Source organism: Falco peregrinus, chromosome 7, assembly GCF_023634155.1.
Source record: "Falco peregrinus isolate bFalPer1 chromosome 7, bFalPer1.pri, whole genome shotgun sequence".
Taxonomy (NCBI): domain Eukaryota; kingdom Metazoa; phylum Chordata; class Aves; order Falconiformes; family Falconidae; genus Falco; species Falco peregrinus.
Genome location: NC_073727.1, coordinates 37,509,366 through 37,530,593, shown reverse-complemented (window position 1 = coordinate 37,530,593; position 21,228 = coordinate 37,509,366). Strand labels below are relative to the sequence as shown.

At 38.5% G+C, this 21,228-nt stretch overlaps 1 protein-coding gene across 9 annotated transcripts in view; it reads right to left on the bottom strand.

Moving 5' to 3' along the window:
* EYA4 (EYA transcriptional coactivator and phosphatase 4) overlaps positions 1–21,228 on the bottom strand; it is a 158,009-nt gene that overhangs the window by 22,377 nt on the left and 114,404 nt on the right. For 4 of the 9 annotated variants that reach the window (XM_055811194.1, XM_055811193.1, XM_027795993.2 and 1 more), the window contains exons 6-12: positions 18,424–18,490; positions 16,364–16,506; positions 16,083–16,226; positions 15,007–15,086; positions 14,444–14,627; positions 7,081–7,217; positions 5,440–5,523 (exon numbers count right to left, since the gene is read on the bottom strand). In XM_055811194.1, the coding sequence (XP_055667169.1) occupies positions 5,440–5,523; positions 7,081–7,217; positions 14,444–14,627; positions 15,007–15,086; positions 16,083–16,226; positions 16,364–16,506; positions 18,424–18,490 (839 nt within the window). The remainder of the gene's footprint in view (positions 1–5,439; positions 5,524–7,080; positions 7,218–14,443; positions 14,628–15,006; positions 15,087–16,082; positions 16,227–16,363; positions 16,507–18,423; positions 18,491–21,228) is intronic. The other 5 variants (XM_005230135.3, XM_027796000.2, XM_005230136.3 and 2 more) reach the window with 2 other exon arrangements.

Below are 21,228 nucleotides of genomic sequence, written 5' to 3'. Positions count from 1 at the left end.
GACTGTCTGTCTGTTGACTTCTGTACTAGACTGGTCCATCTACTCCAATGCCTCCTGGGAGACTAGATAAAAATATGCTGGGAGGACCAATATTTAAACGTTTTGATCAAGAGGAAAGCGACTGGAATAAAGCCCCAAAAGCTAATCTATTTAATATTGTCTTTGAAGGTCAGGTTTCAGCACAAAATGTTCAAAATAATTTCATTTCTTGGGAAAAAAAGTACAAACACAACAAACTAGTTTTTATGAAACCTCAGAAAACAAACAGATAAATAGATTATCAGGTAGATTCAGGAATTTGTGGTGACAGGAGTATCAGGTGACAGGGCTTTGTATGCATGAAGCCTAAAAATAAGCAAGAAAACAAACAAAATATATGAATAAAATTGTAAGAATAGATTTTTAATGGGTGGCTGTTCTGAACAGACAACAAAATCGACTTCTGGAAAAAGTGGAAATGCTTCAGTTAAGTACAACATTTTTAGCTTAAAGACACTTCCCTATATTATGTAGACATCTCAGATTTAACTTCAGCTCTCCCTCTCTCATAGGGGACACTTGTTCCCAGGAGAGCTTCATGTGGGTGACAATGGAGAATACATCTCTTCTAAATAACCATATCTGGTGGCTGATGAAGGAAGACTTATGCACTACAAAGGGGGTTTCTATTCCACACTCTCTAGAAAGCAGTATGAAAATGGACTTGAGAGGTCTTATGACAACAAGGGAGTGAAAGGAGAGGACAACTGGAGGTCATGAGAGATACACATTAATACAGGCAGACAAAAGCATATTTATGAGTGAATTTGGGAATGCTAATGGCGACAAAGTTTTTTTGTTTAATGACTGGACAAGCAGAGTGAGCAATAAAAAGCCTCTGAGCCCTTTCCAGAGAAGTGTACGAGGTTAATGTGGCCTCTCTGACAACTTTCTGTCATTGGCAGTGCTATCAGAAATGTCAAAATTTGATCCTCTAGTGTGGATCTATTTTGATTTTTGCACTTGGAAATCACATTCTCCCCCTTCTAAAGTCACGAGGGGCTTTAATTCTTTTTTAACCAGTTGCACCTGTGTCACAGCATTTATCTGGGCATCCTTGCCCTCTGGATTGACCTGGGAGAAATGAATGAAATATAAATGCTTGGAGGTAGACAAAATCCCAACTTAATCAGCCTTAAATCAGCAAGAATAACTGGAATGCAATGGAACAAAGAATACATACTGTTCACAGGGAATAAGAATGTACCTCATAAACTTTTAACAGATGATGACATCTCCTAACACATGTCCTGTCACATCATCAAATCCTCACTTAAGGGCTCAACATCGTAGAAAACTGCATCTGCCAACTGGTGCTCAGCTGCAAAAACCATCATCAGCCACACAAGTCATAATATAACTGCTCAAATGCCAATGTTCATAATTTGCTGCTGTAGTAAATAATTAAAAATAGAAATGTACTAGTTTTATGATGTACGAAGCAGATGAGCAAATAAGCTGAACAATGAGAGGCAGTCTTACTGATGGGAGGTGGCATGGTTTCCCTGAAACCAAAGAGGTGGAGTGTCGTTTTTATTCTCTCTTTATGTTAGCTCTGGCCAGCCCTGTAACATAATCACTATACCAAAAGTCAGACAGAGACACCCACAGGTAGAAAACAGCAAGCCACAGAATATTTCTCTGGGTAAGTTTTATATTTTAAATATCAAAGTGATGCATTGACCAACCTCTGGCCAAATCTCTGCCACTTTGCCACTTCAGTGGAGTTTAAAGCTATACTCTACTGGTGTCCAGACAAGCAGCAATTTGTTTTACATGAGATGCTTACAGCTGCATCCAACAAGTTACGTCTTTCAGCAAATCACTAGGTTTTTTTAAACATAGTTATTACAACAGCCCTATATAATTCTGAAATCAAATAATTATCACACCGTGCAAAATGCTGGACAAGTGTATACCAAGGAGAGTGTCCATTCTCAGCCTCAGAAATTCTCAAGCATAAATCAGAAATCTGCTGTTCTCTTGACAAACATATAACTTGAAATTAGCCTACTGGATCAAGGCCTTCCTACATAATCTCTGTCAACGAATACCCCCATTGCTTATGGGGATGGTGGTATGCCTTTCCTTTTTCTCTTCTACGCCAACCACTTGTTAAGCTGTAGGAATCTTTTGAAAGAGAAACTGTTTGTCTCCTGGTATCACTGCAGCTCTCAAGTGCTCCTGCACTTCTGCAGTGGTCCCTCTGCCTGGCCATAACAGTGTGATGGCCACCTTCATGTGCGGCACTTCCCCTCTCTGCATTCCCTGTGCAGCCTGAATTGCAGTACAGCAGAGAGATTAAAAGACTAATTTCTGAATGTTTTGTTTTCACCCAGTTACTGCAAGAAATAAGCAAAGAGCTAGTGGAAAAGGGGAATGAACGTTTACATGCCAAGGATTAGATGGGAAAGAACAGAAGGTGAATATTCTTGCCTATCTGTATATTCACATGACCGCTAAATCCAGCATCTCACTCCTTGAAAGTATGAAGTGAGCACACTTGGTATGAGAAGATGCCTTCCCTTAAAGCAATGTTCACATTAAAGACTCACTAAGCTCATTGAGGCTATTTAAATATGGGGCAGGGGAAAACTTTGCTTTTTCTGTGAGGTTGGGCCCTTTTTGTCTTTTTTTTTTTTTTTGTCATTTCTTTTTTGGGAGTAACCTGATTATGTTATACAAAACATATATGGAAGAACACAGTATGCACAGCTGAGCATTGTGTGACATCACACACCTTTATTTTTTAAAAATCAGATAGTAACTTACCACAGTTAAATAATTAGTGTCACCATTATTTTACACTACCTAGAAATTTTTTTCATTGTGAAGTAAAAATTTTATACCACCTTTCCAGTATAAAAAGCTCCTTGAACACTTTTGAAAGACCTATGCGCTCACAGGACTTACACTGAGAACCTCACAATTCATGGACTATTTGCTCTCATAGTAACCCAATTCTCATAACAATCCAGACTTCACTCTGGATTAAGACCTTGTTTACAGACGGAAATCACGTGCAGAAAAGATAAGGGCCACATCTGCTAAAGGCATCATGCACCAGGGATGGACTGAGGTCCAGCTGTGCTATCTTTCCCTTTTCCCATGTCTAACTCTCAGGCGCTCAGGCTCAGACACATCCCACTTTAACTTTAGGCAACACCTCAATGACATGCAAAAGTTAAAGCCTACTCATGATGAGCTCTCCCTGTATTCCCTTTCCTAGGGATCTAGCCCTCTTGCAATCAACAATATATGTATTTGAGTTTCACTAATAATTACTCATTACCTTCTCAACAAGCTCTCTATAAACATGGTAGTCAATGCAGGAAGCAAAATGTGTACTACTTCTGTTTTACAGTGTCTGGAAATGAACATACTTCCCTAATTATGTGAATGCCACCTATCAGTAACAACAAAAAAAAGGAAAAAAAAAAAGGATTTTACTTATGAATTCCTCTCCTTTTGCTTCATAGTTGTTCATGACATTTGTTTGCTGATGCTGATCTCAGCAGTATAACTACATTAATTTCATTTGCCCTTCAGATACTCTTCGTTTATAGAAATCAACTCTATCTGCTGTCAGTACTACTGGCTGCTAACATGCCATTACTGTTTCTATGGAGACTCTCTATAGAGAGTCAATTTTAGCAGCAGATGTGTTCTTAAAGAACAGCGGTACTGGGATTTTTTCAAGTATCCCTACTCATAAGGAAGTGGGAAACCAAGAGAAATTGTATTTCTGTTGCTGTCTCTAAGCTTTCAAAGTTATCCATAGATGTTTGTGAGCTACAAAATGTGCTCTGATTATTAAAACTTTGTATCAAAGCTGACTTAGACTTTACTCATATATTACATGAGATGGAGCATGAGATGTAAACACCCTAAGGGCACAATCAAAAAAGGATGAAAGGAGTGACTGCATCACTGGGGCAATTCAGCAAATTCTGGACCCGTCTGTGGGCTACACTCAAGTGATATAAATGTTTGTGTTCAGCTAGGCTTCTCTCTTGTTTTGATAACTATGTTAGAAATGGTTCTGACAAAGTCACTGCTGTTACAGTGTTTGCAGAACAGCAGAAGAGGAGTTTTTGACAGAGTACTAGAATGGGCGCTGATTTGGCACTGTGAAGCTGCAAAACAAGTGAGGCTGTTTTTTACAAGACATGAATAACTATGCTTATCTTAGCACTCCAGAAATTTGGATTTTTGTCTGGGCCTGTGAGTTTTCTATTAGCTTTCTATTCTAATAACCACAAAAGGCTGTCTCAAACCATGGAGGACTGGCCCACCCGTGGTTATAATCCACGGTCCTGGTTTTGGACATTCCTAACTCACTGGCTGGGGAGGTGGGTGTGGAAAGCATTTCGCTAATGTACTGTTTCTCACATCCTTTTCATCAGCATCTGAATCTGGCTAGGATAAAGAAGCAGGAAACGTGCTAAACAAGCCCTTCATCTGATGCAGTATGGATGTGGTTATGTTCTTTAACAGAAATACCTCTGTGCTAATTTCACTCGAATGGCACACCACTTAGAAACCCACATATGTACATACCAACATTCCCCCTTGTCCATTTCTTTCCTCTGTACATTTGCCCTAAGTTTTTGTTTTATCCAGGCCTTTAAGTCTACGCCTCGCAGCAGTCTCCTGGGCTTTCCAACCGGCCCTTCTCCCCCTGCCTAAGTAGCCATTGCCTGGGGTCCCACCACCGGCCCCGTGGGGCTCGCTGCTGACCCAGCAGGTGAGCTCCTACTCCTGCAGGCTGCCACTGCCTCTCTCACTCTTCCTCCTGCTCACTGCTCTGTGTCCTGAACTCCTTTTGGATCCCATTGAAAGGGTGAGGATGCGTGCAACTGCCTGCCTGGGAGAGGGATTCACTCCCCAGCATTACTCACCCCAGAGCCAGCCAAGGGAACCAAAGATACAACAGAAAAGCTGTGGAGTCCAAGAACATCCACAGCTGGCACTGAAACAGGGCAGTCACTTACTCATGCTGATTCATCAACTTCCCCGTAAATTCCCTCGTCCCTCCAGTTTATTTCTTATTTTTCCCTCTGCACATCCAGATACTGTCAGCTATTTCCATCTGCCCACCACATCTATTGTCTCCCTGCAATGCCTCTTCCAATGTACCTCAGCTACCTCATCCTTGTTCCTCTATAAACTCTTCCCCCATTTGCAGCATCTGCTTCACCTCTGCCTCATATATTGTGCTTAGGGTCTGTGTCTCAATTCTCCCCTTGGTTTCTTCACACTAACCCTCTGAAAATGGGTATTGTACTCTTCCCCTCTACCTTCTCCCAAGCCATGATGAACACAGGTGATTAACACGTACATGTGCAGGCCAGATAGCTCTAATACAGTGAATCAATGCAGAATTCACAGCTCACATACCTTGCCATACTTCTGTGCATAGGATCCTGTAAGCAGCGAATGAAAAACTATGATTGTTTCATCCAAATCCCAAACAAATACACGCTGAAAAAAGAAGTGGGGATAATATTATTACAAAAATCAACATCAAAGTCCCACCACCACCCCACCCAGGGGGGCTAAAAGTCAACTGAGTCCTAAAGTTTAACCAACCAGCCATTTAACTGAGCAGGTTTGCTCTGAAACTCAGCAAGAACAGTATATCATGCGTGATAAAAAGACAGGAGAGTAACTTTTGAACTCTTCAAACATTTCTTATTTTTCCTCTAAAAAGCTTTTCAAAAAAGCTGTAAAACACAAATTTCAGAAAAATGATGGGGGTCAAACAGAACTGTTAACTTAAGGATAAACAGTATTTTCACATCTCTGCACATCTTATGATTCAAGGTTCTTCTTTATTTCTACTGTATAGCTAAAATTATATCTTGGGTAAAAGTGCTATAGGTCACATATAACGTCATGCAGGATTTAAATAATATTGTAGGATAAACCAGATTAACTCACAAAAAAAAAAAAAGAAACTCCTTATATTGATAAGGGATTCATTTTCACTGGCAAACTCTAAAGGAGACAGGAAGACTGAAATGTAGGAAGTTAAGAGTCTTTCCACTGGAAAAGTTAAATCCTTTGAAAAGCTAAAAATGTGTATGTTTCTGTATAAAAGCAATGGTATTTACATTCAGTGCCTAGCACTGCAGCCCACCCTGCCACCCCAGATGTGTGGCCAGCTGAGTCCCAGCAACAGTCTTGACTTCTACTGTACCCAGAGCTGGTCAGTGAAGGCAGAGCAGTGGGGCTGGCCAGAGCTGTTTGCTCCCAGTGCTGGTCTGGTGGCAGCAGGGGACACACTGCACTGGTGGGCAGCACGTTCCCCTGATGCCAGAGCTGAGTGTTTCACACACACACAGGCACTCTGCTTCCTCCTCCTCCTCCCCCTGTCACTGTAAGGCAGCACACTGCTAACACAGGAGAAATGTGACTATAATTACTCCGTTGCTAGGAGGTCACTTGTGTTTTAAATCGTCACCCCATGTATTAGGCGGATATATTTCTTCACTAAGGCACTGATATTGCACATACTTAAGTCCAGCCATAACTTCGCTAATGCAAGCTGCCTCATTGAAATTCACTGACATCACTTTACCAGCACAAGGACAAACCTGTGCCTAAGTATTTGAAAGGTTATGGTCTGATGATCCTGCTTATTTACACTGTGTTCTTAAATACATGTAATTAAGCTGAGCAATATATGTAAGATTTCCTATGCAAAATACTAAAAAAAACTGTGAGAATTTGGAATACAGAGGTCTCCCAGGTTTGTTGTTCTACTGTGCAAGAAACTGAAAGGCACGTAATCTTAAGAGCTAAAAACTGCAAGGCAGAATCACATTTACTTTTCTGCCTAACTTTTTCATACAGAACACTGATGTCTCATTGTACACGTTACAACAGCAACAAGTATCAGTTCTATTCAGTTAGTGAGACCGAGTCCATGATGTTTTCTAAAATGCTTTAAGCTATTTCCACAGCTGTAGTTTTCAGAAGTTACCTTCCATCAGAAGAAACCTCCACATTACCATTCATCAGTTACTGCAGGCATACCTCCAAGTCACTGTCCGGAGGGGGTGATGGATTATTCTTCCGCCCTCTACCCCGAGACTTTGACCCAGAACTCCTACATGTTCTCTCATCAAGATCTTTGATTGGCGTGGAGGGGCTCTGCACCGTGTCAAACTCCCCTGTAAAGTCAACCATTCATGGCAAAATTAGTGCTGGATTTTTAAATAATAAAGTTTGTGGGTTTTTTTTCTCTCAAAGCTAGCCATGTCTGCATGCAAACTCAGCCACAAGATGCACCTAAAAGAGTGGTATAAAATGAGTGATAACACGATTTGTCTTACATAGATGGAATCTGCACATGACACATACACTTTTGACTTTACCAAGGAAACATTATAAACCTTAACAGAGTAAGAGAAAGATTAAAATTACACATACGCATGTGCAGATATATATATACACATGAACTCATGCAAAATATTGATATATCCAAGGAAGATGTATTTTACAAGTCACACTAATGACCTCTTAAAACATGAAGCTCCTTTCAGTTAAAGTAGTTCATTTCCCATGTTTGTAGTTCAGCTAGACTTATTCCCAAGTCCTGTGTTACTTTCACCAGAACACCCTTTGGCACTCATCCACGCACCAGAACAGCCAGTCACCTTCCTGCTTCATCTCCTCCTCCCATGTCACCTGCTCTTTAGTAGAGTTCACCTTTTTTTTTTTTTTCCACCTTACCTCTGCCCATAAATTGGCAGAGGGAATTCATAATATTAAATGTAATATTCCAGTTACTACCAGAAAGAGGGTGAAGTCATACTTCTTGTATTCCGGCCATCTTTAAGTATCAGCTATTGTCTGCTGTCAGAGAGATGTGCTGGAAGGAGCTTTGATCTGGCACGGCACAGTTGCTCTTAACACTCATGCCTATCCCTGACTTACTCATTTAATCTACTTTGCCTCTCCTGGTAACAAAGGGCTTCAGAGGTGATCACAAACCAGTACCTATGTAAGGCAGACAGACTGAAGAAGGTATCTCCAGGAAGGATGGCATGGAACTTCCCTTTACAAATTACTTTTATGCCACAACTCAATAAATAGAAAATATCCTTTTCTTCACAGCACAGTACCTTCAGTGCCTCTTTAAAACTGATACCAGTAAACACAGCTTGGCTAGGTTCCTGAATGCTAAATAACATAAATCCTCCTTCATCATCTATCTTATTAACGATTTGATTTTTCTCCATTAAAAAAAGAAAGTGTAAAACTTTGACCTGACATCTACTACAAAGTTTGATTCCAGGGAGTCCTTGTGCTGCATGTAGTTGTGCATTTCAGGGCCACTTTGGCAATATTTGTTAAAAGTGTTCACTACGTCACATCTGCACAATAGATTAACACTTGGCACAAACATTTCCCAAGAATCCTCTATGATGCATTTCATTTTGAGCTGGAATCTGAACATTTTTCATTTTTACTGAAGACCATCTTTAAGTGGCCAGTAGATCAAGTCATTTTTCTGCTCCATTCTGAACTTGCAAAACCATATCCAGAAAAACATCATTTTGGGTCCCCAAGTAGAAGGAAGATACTGACAAACTGGAGTTAGTCCAGGTGAGGGCCACCAAGGCAGTTAAGGGGCTGAGCGTGCAGGAAGAAAGGCAGAGTGACTCTTCACAGAGGTATGCAGAAAAAGGACAAGACCCAACAGACAGAAATTACAGCAAGGGATATTCCTGTTGGATACAAGGAAATAAACCCTTCACTATGAGAATGGTCAAGACCTGGGACTGGTGTCCAGAGAGGCTGTATGTTCTCTACCCCTGGAGATTCTCAAAACTCCACTGGACACAGCCCTAAACAACATGATCTAAGTTGGCTCATCCATGAGCAGGCTGGACAAAAGACCCACAGAGGTCCCTTCTAGCATGAATGATTTAATGTTTCTGTGATCTTCCCTGAGTTATTCATCTCATTCTCCCTCCACAACAAAGAAAAAACCAGTTTTGGTCTAGCAGAGTCTAAGAAGAAAATATAGACTGCAGTCTCAGTTAAGAGTCTGTGCATAAAGTAACACAATAGTTAAAATTCTTAATCTTTTCCATCATTTATTTATACCTTACAGTGAACCACATACAGAAGATTATTAAAATAAATACACTGGGAGATATATTTATATATCTTGACTGGAAAAATACTGTTGTATTTCTTGGAAGAATGAGATTTAAGCCCATAATGTCACATTCCTGAGTGAGAGCTCTAGACATTGTAAGGAAAGAATTCAAGATTTAAGGAAAGGGGAGAATAAGAAGAAAGTTAGTTGCTGAGTGAATTGTTTAGGACATTTACCTGGAGAAGGATGTATCTAGGTTCCACTACCTTCTCCAGGGTACACTTGTTTATTTGACTGAATGACTGATACATACCAAGTATAAAGGCATATTTTCATGGCCCAGAATCCACATCCCTGTACTCCCAAGTGGTAGGTGATGAAGGTTCCATGAAACAGGAGGAAATAAAATCTGTCTCACTTCCTGGGAAAGTACTCAAATTATTCTGCTATCACCTGGAAGAACATACTATTACTTTTTTCTCAAACTAGGTGATGACTACTTCAATGTCACAAAACCAACATGATTCTCTGCTTGGGCAGAACAAAGCTGAACTTTCAGGCAGCTGCTAACAAGAGATCTTCAAAACTGCAATTCAAGAATTTGTTCCAGATACCATTTTAGATAGGTCTGTCCTGATTTGGATAAGGATCATATGCATTCTAAAGCAGTTTCTCTTTCAGCTAAAACTCTCATTTGCCAAGAAATTATGGGACAATTAAGCATCAATAACAGTATCTAATGAATAATGTTCCCATGGTGTTTTCATTTGTCCCTACAGAATGGAGAGAGAGAGAGAGAGAGCGCGTTCTTGTTGACTAATCATTCCTATTCCCAGCATGGTGTTGATGTCAGTAAGGACACTGCAGGCAGTAGAGAGATCAATAAGGTCACATTATCTTAGTCTTTTCCCCATAAGAAGAAAAGCAAAATATACTTTGGTAAATACACAAATGTACAAAAGGATGCTTCATAACCAGAATCCTCATTCAGCAAAAGCCTACACTGGCTTCAAAAAGTTCTGAGTGTGAGAGAGTTCTGTACGAAAAAATAATTTCCCAGACTTTTCTGACAGAGTGGAAAAAATGTCCCAAACCAAAGCCCCAGCAATGAAAAGGCAAAAATTAAATAAGTTAGGATGAATGTTTACATTCTTACCACAAAAGTCTTCATATTTATAACATTTCAACATTTTACAACAAAATCAGGACTCACTTCTACAGTGATGTATTAAAACATCTGTTCTCAATGATTGTGTTTAATCTACCAAAAATAAAATATAAAGAAAAGCCCTGTTCTAAATCTTCTCTAAAAGTATCCAACAACTGAAATAAATAACTTCAGTTTTCATTTAGCATTAGCCATTACCAGTTGCCCCAGGCTTCTGCTTGGGTCAACACAGTACATGATTGCATAATAATCCATTAATCAGTACTGTAACTAATCACTGTACCTTGTAGGTTCTCGATATTTAAAGCCAACTTTATTTCATTACACTAATCTCTAAATCAGAATAAGCAGCTGTCTCTTACTTGAACGCAAGGTATGCATCTATTTTAGAACTGCAGAAGTCAGTAGTGCATGTTTTTTGGAGCAACTGTAGGCTTAATTACTTGACTTGCTTTTTACCAACAGCAGGCTAAAGGGGCAACTGCATTTTCTTACCCTCAGTTTGCTTTAGAAAAGAGGTCAATGCTGATAAAAGGAAAACTTACTAAAAATTCAGCCACATAACATAAAAGAATGTGAGAAATTCTAGCACCAAGGAGTACTGAAAACATTACCCTCATGAAGAGTTCCTACTGCAGCTCACATTAGACAGAAATTTTTATTGCAATGTTTGAAATTTTTTAGGTTTTTCCAACATTCAACACATGCCTAATAAATATACTTCATAGCCTCCTCCCACTGGAACTATGAGCAGCATCAGAGATCCAATAAAGCAAGCAGAAAACGTTAAAACCAGAACATGGAATGACCACTTTACCACAGATGTTCATACACATACTCATACACTGGTTCATGTCCAGCATGAAGCCTTCCATGCCATGGAGACCTTGCAGCAGCGCCAGTTAGAGGACAGGGAGTTACAGCACTGCCATTACAAATGGTGGGGGTCTCTCATACCCAGACATTTTTTCCCGCCTCTAGTTTGACGTAAACATTCCCTCCTCCCCTGTTAAAAGACAGTTGTACCACTTAAGCAGGAGGAAAGAGGTGTGGGCACAGCCTGCATGTAGACCTAATGCCATCTCCTGGAGAAGCTGCAAATGGTGACTTCATTGTGGGTATCAAATTCAGAGAGACCAAGCTCTGCTGCATCCCAGTAACCAAACTGGAGCTAATATCCTACAAGTGATTCACCTCACCTAACTCTGGACATGTGTAAGTGAGGTGCCTAAACATGAAGCTTTTACTCAGGCGTATTTCCTCTGCCAGAATTTTATCTGCCTTAGATTAAATGTACTCATGTACTCATCAAATGTACTCAGTCCCCTTGGAAGTCCCCTTGGAGAAACCTATTTGTCTCAGAGATACTCTGTGGTAACAAGTGCATTTTGAAAAATCTTAATATTGGACAGGCACAAAACAAGCTCAGAAGAGAAGTCCATGGGATGGTTAAGAAACTGAGCCTTACACAGATGAGGGATGGATGAACTTCTGAGCCCCTTCATACTCCCCTTATGGCTCGACTTTTGTTACATATTCTTAACAGACAGAGCAGGCAGAAGACGGCTTCAACATTATGTCTTTTCTTTCCTGACTTGTAATGTGTTATTGCTTGCTAACGAGTAGCAGAAAGAGTAAAGTCTATTTCAATTGTCATCTTATTTTCTTTACTTGGTCAATAAATAAAACTGTAACTGATATTAACTGTTTATCTGGTGAGGTTTTATCATGAAAACAAGAAATCTTGTATTTGTGGAGAGTACTAGAGGCTTTGATTAGTTATTTGAATTAATAGCTAGCAGAGATGGCAGAAGAGCGAAATGTCTTGCTGTGTTTAACTTTAGGTTTTAGTTGGAGTAAGTCTTAAGGACTGAGCAATAAAGGGCTGTTAGACTGAGCAAGTGAACATGGTGAGTGCTGAAACTCTGCAGTATGACCTACTGTATCTGAAGTGATCTCCAAGACACTGTACCTCACTGACGGGAATTTATTTTTACAGTGAGACAGAACCACACAGGCATGTCATGTATTTGCAAAGTGGGTGTTTCACTCTCAGCAAAGGGTCGCATGATCAGTGCAACACTTCACAGAAATAAGGAGCGTGTGGGCAGATCTGTAAGTTCAGATGCACAACCTACTTAACAGGAAAACCGGTTCGTATGTTTAAACAATCCATACACAAGAAAAATCCTTACTGTTTCACAGATGTGAAGCCTTCAATACTTTTTCAACCTGTTCAAGCTATTAAGATTCCTTTTCTTTGCCAATGCTATTCAATATTAAGGGAGTTTGTAATACATGATAAATTTATACAACATTTCTAGGAAACACAGATACACAAGGGAGAGACAATATGGGAAACACTGTCTGATTTTCTCAAATATGAACATGAAGGAATAACAAAGCAGCAAGGGAGAGTGCACAGGACGTGCAGTTATCAAAACATCACTTGTAAGTACTCTTCGCTCTCTTTTAAAAATACTTTACATTTGATTTGTGTCTGTTATGGATGTCCTGCAACTGTTGAAATTTCGCTTGATTTCATGTTACCTCTTAGCTTTTTCTTCCTAAACTTGCATTCTGAGACTACTGAATAACATTTTATAATTTCATCAAAAACCAAGGGAATGTGTGTCTCCCCATATCCATTCCATACCATACCATAACACAAACACACACATACATACACACACGCTTCAAAAATCAGCCTGAGGAAAACAGCTGACTAGAAGAAATTTCAAGTAATGCAATTCAAATTCCATTGCTTTTAGTAAATTTAAGCAGATTATATGAAGTGTGAAGCCTTGCTTACGCTTTTCTATACAGTATTACTCTTCCTTTATTCATGGTTATAATGTGTTATGCTTCTCTACTACACTTTCAGCGAGATGGTGCAGTTGTTAGGATGAGAATTAGGAAGATTCATCCAATGAGCTGATTTTGTGCTTAAAGTGCATTTCCTCACCCTTCACAGCCTAATCCAAAACCCAGTTTGAAAGTATTTTCAGAAGTGCTCACAGTCAGTGGGTAAGGCTGACACAACCCATGCCGCCCAAGTGAAGGCAGCGTCCCTGGCAGAGACTGCTCTAAGAGCACAGAGCCAGGCAGCTGGCAGCTGATAACCTCTCGCATGCATGCTACGCACAGCCTTAGTAGGCTACTTAGGTTATGAATATATGATAAAATACTGAGAAACAACACAGGGAAGTGAATGTGAAAAAGAACTCACTAATGTTCACCGTTCACCCAGTAATAACACCACATTCAGCTGACTCTGGCCGTGAATTCCTAAACTAGCCCACCAAGATCTTCATAGCTCTGCACTACACTACGCATAATTTCAAATACATAACTTTAACTTTTCTTTACTTTAGTCTCATTTATATCAAATGGGGGAAAAGGAATTGGTGAGCTGTTCAGGAATGTAGAACTAGGAACACAACTGTGTGACAAAATACTGTGCAGTGGTGGATGTGCACAAGGGGGCAGAGCCAGGCAGGCAAGTCAGGTGTATGGATGTCTCCTAAGAACGTTCTTTTTGCAACTCCAACTACTTCAACGCTATTTTTTTAAAAGAGACTTGTGCCAATATCAGATTGCTCTATTTTTTATTACTTAAATCAGTGAATTAGCAAGCATGACTTGCATACATTTGAATAAAGCCCATGTACTCTTGCTAGTATGATTGGGGCATAATTAAAGGTACAACAGTATCTTGTTTTAAATTCTTTACAGCAATACTTCAGAACACGTAGGTGGATACAGGAATGTTCCACCATCAGTAACAGGGAGGTTATTGAATTTTTATTTCAAAATTTAGTAAAGGTTTATTACTGTACAGTTGTTTTCGGTATTAACTGATCTCTATCCAACTGTTGCAACTTTTTTCAGGCCTACCCCTTCCACAGAAAACCATCTCAGTCTGCAAAGACCTTTACTGAACTAACAAACAAAGTAGACAGGTTTCCTAACTAAACAAACAAACAAAAAGCTTATATGGCTGGTTTGCATGGCAAAGTTTTCTGAAAGGCATAGGCTTAAAATGTCAATATTCAAACAAAATGGACATGAAAATCTTGTATTTATACCAGTACAGAATAAAAGACAAAAATTTTTTTCACCTGAATGTAGATCTGTACCTGGTTGACTAGTCAGGCCAGGGAGAGAGTCCTGTAACTGGTAGGTTGATGATGATGATGAAGTGCCATCAGCTGTGTTGTTTGAGGTCATATATGCACCATATGTTGATGCTGAGTAATACTGTGCATATTGATTTTGGCCAAAAGCTGTGTATGATGGATAATCCTAAAACAGCAAATGCAGCAGAGTACTTAATTGAGTAATGAGTGATTTTTCCAAAAAGTATTTCTAAGTGTGCAATCATATGACTTCTGCAAGAGTTTTGGGGGTTTAGTGTAGATTTTTTTTTTTTTAATTTAAGGATATTTAACATTTTTTAATGTAAGGATATTTACCAAAAGGCTACAGGGAGGTTGCTGAAGTATTTAAGTGCCAAAAGATGCAACTAGGCTTCCACTGGGATTTTGATTGCTTTCCACAGAAAACAGCATTGAACCACAGTGAGTCTAATTCATTGTAATAGATCTAAATTAAAGCAACGTGCTATCATTGGAGTTATAGAAATCCTTTTGTAATTGACAAATACAAATGTTAATATTCATACCTGTTGTGAACTACTGAAGTTTGTAGAATTTGAAACAGAATTGTTTGCATAAATAGTGGATGATGGTGTAAAACTAGAACCTAAAATAAAAAAATACAATTAACTGTGAGAAGTCGCTTGTGAATCAAAATAAAATTCTAAATACAATATTCTATGTTAAGATGTAGACAAATCAGAAGAGCAAACAACTTTTATTTTCTGTTTAAACAATAAAATACTGCAATGAAATTTTAAAAGAAATGAAATGGTACTTCCATGCATACAGACATACATTCCTTTTCACACCATGCAAGGAAGGTATTGGCAGTAAGTCATTACACTGGCTGAGAAAGCATTTTTCAATTTATTGCATTGTCTCACCTCTACTCAAATATTGTTTTTCTCTTTTGCCTTAATTTCTAAGTTCTAATACTTTAGCATACATTCACTTATGAAACAAAAAGCTTTTCAAAGAATATTTTAATGATCCACTTGTTTTTAATCGACCTGTAATGAGGCATGTCCTTGTTTTCAACAAGTCAGATGATTAATATTGTAATTTGTAATATTTCAAAGATTAATTGTTTTAGAAGAAGCTTAAACCTTATCCAAATAAAACAGGTTGTCAATGATCAAATAGTAATAAGTGAATTAATAATTGAATAACAAATGAAAGAATAAATATGAATTAAGGAGAAATTCTAACAAATTATGTCAATCAAAAAAGAAACCAGTATCAAATGAGGCCATACTCAGAACACGGAAACAATGAAAAGTGACTTCTGCATGCTAATAAATACAACAAATGCTTCCAGTCCTGCCATGTGATTTCACCCCATAAAAACATGAAGGTGCAAACAGGGACTGCATTGCATGGTGAGATCTAAATTAACAGATGACCAAAATGAATACATATATGCATATTAGTACTGGGAAAAAATACTTAGCTTTACATTTTAGAGGCAAAGGTAGCTGACAACAACAAGCATACTTGCGGGAGTTCACAAAAATGAAGGGAAAATATATCATAAATATGAGGGAAGAGGGCCATCAGCAGCCACGGGATGGGATGAGCCCTGATGATGGTGGCTACTCACCTGGCATCTGGTAAGAGTAGGGTGTTTGGCCTGGCTGTGGGGTGGAAAACCCTGGGCTGTAACTGAGGCACCCGCTCTGCAGTGGTGATTGGGTCTGTGAGAGCCCACTTTCCGTCTTGATGCCTGGCAACATTACACCCAAATCTGTATAAGAAATCAATTTTCAACTGATTCTTTAAAATATTTTCTTACAGGTGGGAAAATAAAGTAGAAAGAAAAAAACATTCACATCGGCATCGCTCTTACTGCTATGTAAAGTGAAGTAATAAGAGATCAAATACCGTAAGTGGGTAAGCTGTACGGCTGTCCTGTCTGGGAGTACGCTGTATAGACCGCTGGTTGCTGCATTCCTGAATACTGGGTTTGTCCGGCATAGGCAGACATTGTTTGAGCTGCTGGTGTAGAAAGAATGTGTGGATAGGGCCTAAATATCAGGAAAAATAGCATTACTGTGGCAACAAATACTTTGTATGTTGATTCAAGCAATAAAGTAAAGAAAAAGGTTTAAAGATGTCCAAAGGCAGTTCATTATCCTGCCAACTGTTTCTCTTCTGGGATTTATTCCATTCCCCACTGAAATAAGATGAAAACCACTCCAGCTCACATTCCCCATGGCAGGGTGAATACTTTGTGCTGCCCCACCACTACAATTTAATTCACAAGCTACTGTGTCCAGCTCTAGATGGACTCTGCCACCACTATACAGTTTTATATGGATATGACCCCCTTCAGCCAAGATTAGCACCCTTGAATTAGAAAAGCTCCCAAGCTTTTTTAATCCAGGGGAGGGAAACTTGGACTAGAAGAATAAAGGAAATACAGAGGTGGACGTTAAAGCTACTACATTATGTCCTCTCTGCATGGTTCTGCTTCAACAGACATATAGCCTTCTGGCTTCAACGGGAGATAGATCATGCCTATTGAGACTGGCATGGATAATATTGACAGCAATACTTTGGCAGCCAGATGGTCTTTAAATGTTTGGAAAATATGGACTTGGGAAACAGAATGGAAATAAAAATGGGGTTTTATTTATGAATACTGGGGTTTTATAGAAAGATTGAATAAAATCAAGTTTAAAATTTTTGCCCTCCAGAGTTGCAAAAACATACAGAGAAACATTTGTCTTGGATTGTTTTGTAAGTCAAATAAGACTTTATGGACCAAGAGTTGAATAAACACACTCTGCAGAATTACGCTAGCTGAAACCTGGCCATTAAAAGCCATGACTAAATTTCAGATTATAATTTTTATTTTTTTTTTCTTTCTAATTAGTTCAGTACAGTTGGCAGCAGTTACTATCAGAAAAAGGATTACTCATTAATTTAGATGCCAATAAACTGTAACAGTAGATTAAAAATTCTATTAAACCTTGTTACATATTTGGCCAAAAGTATCTGATATAGTCTGCCAAAACCTGTATTAAGTGGAGTGAGGACTGTTCTTATTTCAGGCACCTACTTTCTGTATCAATACATATTGGCTACTATGATATGAATGCAATTTTGTTAAATTATAAAAAGTCTAATCAGCTACAGTTTCAATATTTTCTCTGCATCACAGTCACACAGGCAGCTGAATCCAATACATGGAAATAAATAGATGGCATGCTGGAATCACGCATCCTTGTGCACAACACTGATTGTAGACAAGCAAACTAACAGACTGTCAACTTCAAGAGTTTCATGTAACATCCTCAGTGCTTTTTCCTACAGTTCCCACCCTTGATTCATGTGATTGCTCAAAAGTCTGTTTTCCTCCAAAAAAAGGTGGAAGAAATTTTCTATTCCTAACAACGCCTATTGGCTTCAGAAATAAAACAAATGAGATTAAAAGCTTATCCAATTTATTTGATTTTTAAATCTTATGATATCAGAGAAGGAGAAGGAAAGGGTGGTTCATGACTGTGGAATGTCTGGAAGTGTGGCAATGCTGGCACTGGGAGGGTCTGTGACAGGGATAGCACTCAGTACGCATCTTGCACATGCAATTGTGATTTCTAAATATAAACTGTTTACTTCAAAATACGTATGTATACATTGACAGCACTGTTAAGATGCTGATGTCTGAGAACATAACAGTCCAATATTTTCCTTTTGTTGCGTGCAGATATTCAAGGGTATTTCTTATGCAGTAATACTGCACAGAGCAGAATCTTACTCCGCAGCCATGTGAGGAAAAAAAAAGTTGGAGAGGAAGCTATGATGGAGGCAGTACTGAGGCTTAAGTATTTTTTTTTCTGTTTCTTCTGCTGATGAACTCTTGTTTGCAACAAACCACAGAACTGCCTACAGCCAATGTCAATTCCCTATAAAATACTAGAAGAGGTGCAGACACTAACTTGGAGGGATATATTTGTGGAGAGTACTGGTGTGCTGATCTTGGGCTGTAGCCACTACTTGTTATTACTGCAAAACAGAAAACAAAAGTACAGCAGTTAGAAACATCATGAGACCAATACAGCCAAACAGTCTGAATACTAATATGCAGCAACACTAGCAGAGAAGCTTATTGAAATGAACAACTTTTCAACAGACATCACCTGAACTGCAACATCTTAATACAAAAATTAAAATTCTCCCATATCATTCATCGTTGTACAGAACTCTTTAGTTCATATGGGTGTGTCATGCTTTTTCAGCTTGACTGACATGTTTCCGAGTATATTGCAGAGGCATAAATCTCATACACCACCTGTGATCCACACACCATAGATCTTTCAAATTTGCAAGTTGTATAAAAATTGGTAGTTAAAAGAATCTTATGATTTAACATATGGTATCGCATGGGATTGAAATAATATACACATACTTTTAAAGTCTCACATTAACAAATTTAATTTTAATACTGACAGGAAAAATATGGTTTATATGGGTGTGGTTATTTTTATTCAGAATACATGATAGAAGATAACAGATGGACTACTAGAAAATGAATACTATTTCTTATCAACAGGCTGATTAGAACATATTCACTAACAGTATTTTTATTTCAAAAGTAAGCATAAATATTCCTGTCCAGTAGCCATCAAAATTGTGTATGTCTATACTATTCACAGCTGCATTCTTCCAAGAAAGCTAACAGAACAATAGCCATCTCCCATTAAAATTTCATTCAGAAGTGGTTCTCAAGCTGGATTAATTCCAAGTGTTTGGAAGTTTCTCTTTCTTTTAGCCATCTGTCTTGACTAAGACAGATGTATTCCAAATATATGTACTCTAAAGTGTTGAACCAATCCCTTCAGAGCAAATACATACTGGGCAAACATACAGGGTGTCTTTATTAGCCATCTGCTGTTCATTCACTTTTCAAAAGATTAAAGTAGTACACAACGAAGCACTGGAATTTCTTTAGTCTAATCAATCATAGTTGTACTTCAAAGTGTACCCTTTTCCTGAGTTGTTCATAATGGTTGTAGAAATGAACTTTCAGAATTATATAAGTGACAAATAGGTTTAGGTTCCTAACTATTTTATAAAACATGATATACTTCTACATCCAGGCCTAATTAACGTCTTTGCGATCTATTGCTTTGAACATATGCAGAACTTTTTATTTTGAAAGCTAGTTTAAATGCATTTAGAACATGTAGGACTTAAAAGGAAAATACAGTAGAATAAAAACAATTAGCTTCTTTTTTAAATGTGTAGTTGAGTATGGCTTGTAAAAAGAGAAGAACTGTATAATAATTTTTGGATCATATGCCACCAGATTTCATAAACAAGTTGCTGATTGAAAAGATATTGAGGGCTTGTCTGTGATGCAAATCTGCTGAATTTAATTTTGTGTGGGTATTCTTTTTTCCTGAGAATGCCTTTCTGTGGTTTAAACTTAATCCACAGACTGATCCACTATGTGTGCATACAGCTATTCCCAGAGTTAAGATGAACCTATAGCTGTATATATCAACATAATCAGCCCATAGAACTCTAAAGGATGCTCTTAGTTATTTAAGGCTGGAAGGGTAATTTATCTTCCCTGTTGTATCCCTATGACCTTTCTAAAGACAAGCAACAGCTAACAAGAGTGACCTTGGTGATTCTCAGGGAGAGGAACTTTCATGATCCATTATCAGCATATCGGATCTTTTTTGCCCATACTGCTCACTTTTTGTCTGATCATTTGCTGGATGACAGCTCACTTGATTAATCAGTTTGGGTAAAGCACATTTACCATTCCACCACACCTGAAGTAAACTACAAAAAATTAATTACTGTTCATTTAAACCACTTGAGCTATCAAAAGCTAGATTTTTTTCAGCAAAAAAATGTCCTGCCTACTCTTTTATTCTTTCTGCATATACCTTATTTTATAAATTCAGACAAGAAAATAAAATACTACCAGTTACAGGGAAGAGAGAGAAAGAGGCAAGTGCCCCCAGAGTGAATTGTGTACTTTTCAAATTAAAAAGTCTGTTCCTTTCACTCTCTCCGGTAGCTTGTCTCATCAATTTGTGCGCTACATTTTAGACAGTGAGATGTTTGAGAAACAGGGTGTAAGATAACTGAGTATGACTAAGAATAGGACTCATGTCATATCAGTTATGACTGAGCAGAGCCTGTGGACCACACCTGTATCTCATAGATCAGATTGGTAATTCTAAGGGTTATCAAACTTAACAGAACTTTCACTGCTGGATAGCCTCCTAACCCTGCTTCTGAGGACTGCTGGCAATGGAAGAGATGATGGAGGCAGGTTGTTATGGTTTTTATAACTGCACCACTTTATATAGCTATTTATATGAATGGGGCTAAACACTATTTTACATTACTTATATTAACAACAAAATAAAATCTGTTTCTCCTCTGAAAAACTAAAATATTTCTACATCTTCACTAGGTGAATTTACCAGAGGAACCCTCTTCAGGGCAGGTATAAGACCTTTGATTTCTCAGGTCTCACTGTGGCACGAAGGGCATATTCCACTCCCCACTAACACTGACTCACAGAGAAGACAAGAAGCTGGCAGCCAGCTCTTACCAGTCACCCTGTTAGCTCAACTGGCCAAGGTGGCTGCAGAAAATTTAAATAACCATAAACTGTTCTGATAGTATGTGTTGAGTTCTGTATATTAACACAGGCTAGGATTTTTATTTTTTCATTATGCATCCAGAAAATTCTGTGCAAAGAGGGTACGTTAAAAGGA